This window comes from Crocodylus porosus, unplaced genomic scaffold, assembly GCF_001723895.1.
Source record: "Crocodylus porosus isolate Cpor-Errol unplaced genomic scaffold, CroPor_comp1, whole genome shotgun sequence".
In the NCBI taxonomy this organism is placed as follows: Eukaryota; Metazoa; Chordata; order Crocodylia; family Crocodylidae; genus Crocodylus; species Crocodylus porosus.
Genome location: NW_017728919.1, coordinates 2,311,740 through 2,314,024, shown reverse-complemented (window position 1 = coordinate 2,314,024; position 2,285 = coordinate 2,311,740). Strand labels below are relative to the sequence as shown.

The following is a 2,285-nucleotide window of genomic DNA, read 5'->3' as shown; positions in this document are numbered from 1 at the left end:
TGCAGGAGCGGAACGTGAGCGGGCGCTGGCAGTTCGAGTGCCAGCACGGCGCGGAGGAGTGCCTGGGCAACATGATGGAGGTGAGCCCGGCGCTGGTCGGGGTGGGGGGGCCGGCCCGGGCCGGGCCCTGGCCGTGCTGACCCCGGCCTGCTCCCCAGGCCTGCCTCATGGACGTGCTGCAGGACTTCGACGTCTACTTCCTCACCATCTTCTGCATGGAGTCGGGCTCGTCCGTGACCGGCAACCTCGGCGCTGTAGGTCGGGGCCGGGGGGCGAGCGGGGTGCCTGGCGCCGTTCCCCGCCCCGTCCTGCCTGGCAGTGCCCCAGGGAGGGCGGAGTCCGGGGCTACTGCGGGCCAAGCCCACGGCATGGGGATGCCTCCCTGAGCACTGCCGGCCCGTGGGGCCTTGCGATGCCTGCCCCTGCCCGGGGCTGAGCGTGGCCCAGGCGCCGCCTGCCCTCGTGCTGGGCGCTGGGGAAGGGCACGGCGGGCCGGGGGCCCGCTCCCTGCACTGACCCCCGCCCCGGCCGCGCTCAGTGCCTGCAGGTCTACGCGCCCACCGTCAACCCGTCCGACATCATGGCCTGCGTGAAGGGAGACCAGGGCATCAAGCTGATGCACAACAATGCCCAGCGGACGGATGCCCTCCAGCCGCCCCACAGCTACGTGCCCTGGATCGTGGTCAACGGGGTAGGACGGCTGCCCTGACCCCGGTGTGGGGGCTGGGCTAGCGCTGGGGGAGGCTTGTGTTCAGTTTGTGGGCAGGGAGCTGGGGCTCTCGGCCCATGCTGTCGCCCTGACGGCCCCTTGTCTCTCCGACGCAGAAGCACACGGATGCCCTGCAGGCCCAGGCCCAGAGCGCGCTCTTCAACCTGGTCTGTGAGCTGTACACGGTGAGTGCCCGTACCTGCTGTCCTGCGGCTTGGCGGGGGGGAACAGGCAGGGAAAAGGCTGTCCCTCGCTCCTGGCTGCACACTGGGCACCTCCAGGACCAGCGTGAGGTGGGGCAGGGCAGGGCAGGGCCTTTGGTGCCCGTGGGCGGGAGGCGCCCAGTGCAAACCGCAGGCTGCAGCCCCTGTCCTGGGCTGCCTGACCCCCCTTCTCCTTGCAGGGACCGAAGCCGGACGCCTGCCAAAGCTCTGGGCCTGGTCCAGCTGCGCTGAAGATGGTGTCGCACTGCCTGAAGTGATGCCGGCACCAGGCGCTCCCTGCCCACCCACCGGCGCTGCGCACCGCGGGCATGGCCCCAGGCTGCAGCCTGCGGGCTCCGGCTGGCACCAGGCCGGGCTTGGGCCGAGGCCCCTGCCCAGCGCGGGGGCGGGAGTGAGACGGGTGCAGGGGGACACGCTGCCGCGCGTGCTGCGGAGCAAACGCTCGCTCAGGAGGAAGCTGGCCTCCCGCTGCTCCGCCTCTGCCATGTTCCCCTCCGCTTGCAGCGCGAGCCCCAAGAGGGGCTGGGGGCAGGGCAGAGCGGCATGCAGGGGACGCGCCTCCGGGCCGCTACCTCCGTGCCCTGCGCCCCTGCCTGCTGAGCCGCGCTTCCCGCCTGCCACGCGTGCCTCTGGGCCCTGGCCTGTGCCCCCCCGCCCCTGCTACTCATGCAAAGCTGCTGCAGCCCCCCCGCAAACCGGTCGCGCGGCTCCGCGCGCCGATCGGCTCCTGTTGCAAGCCGAGGGCGGAGGTGGGCGCCGGGTACCTGGCACACCCCAGAACCGGTCCAGCTGCAGCCGTCCCTCAATAAAGCTGAGCCCTGCGCTGCTCCCTGCCTCCGTGTCCTGCTTCCAGCCAGGCGCTGCCCCCACTTCTGCCACGCGGGGCAGAGGGAGGACAGGGGTGTGAGCAGGGAGACTGGGTGGGGGCACCAGAGGCCAGCTTCCCCCCCACCCTGCAAACACAGTGTAGGAAGGGTCATAATGCCCCAACCCCCCGTCACGGGGTCATGCCCCTCCCCACCATGAAAGGACTCATGTCCTGAACCTACAACAGAGCCACCGCCCCCCAACCACAAAAACGGGAGCATGCCCTGCCTCTGCCCCCAACGAGCAACACCCTACCCCCCACCTTGACCATCTTGCGGGGGCAGGCTGCCCCCCCAAATATTCCCCACCTACCCATCCCGGCAACCCACAACCAATGTCACATGCCCCCCCCAAACTGGTGGTTTGTTCGGGGGATGGGGACAAATCCTGCCACCGCCGAGACCCAGTGTGAGCGCGCGTGTGGGTGCACGCGCGTGGTGTGTGGGCGGGGCTTATGGTTCCCTCCCCTTCTAGGACCTCCCCCA

General features: G+C 70.5%; 1 protein-coding gene across 1 annotated transcript in view; it reads left to right on the top strand.

Moving 5' to 3' along the window:
- The window catches only part of IFI30 (IFI30, lysosomal thiol reductase), a 3,592-nt gene extending 1,832 nt beyond the window's left edge, over positions 1–1,760 (top strand). The window contains exons 2-6 of the mRNA XM_019538443.1: positions 6–80; positions 159–254; positions 539–691; positions 826–894; positions 1,113–1,760. Coding sequence (XP_019393988.1) covers positions 6–80; positions 159–254; positions 539–691; positions 826–894; positions 1,113–1,190 — 471 coding nt within the window. The 3' untranslated portion in view covers positions 1,191–1,760. The remainder of the gene's footprint in view (positions 1–5; positions 81–158; positions 255–538; positions 692–825; positions 895–1,112) is intronic.
- Positions 1,761–2,285: the final 525 nt, after the last annotated feature.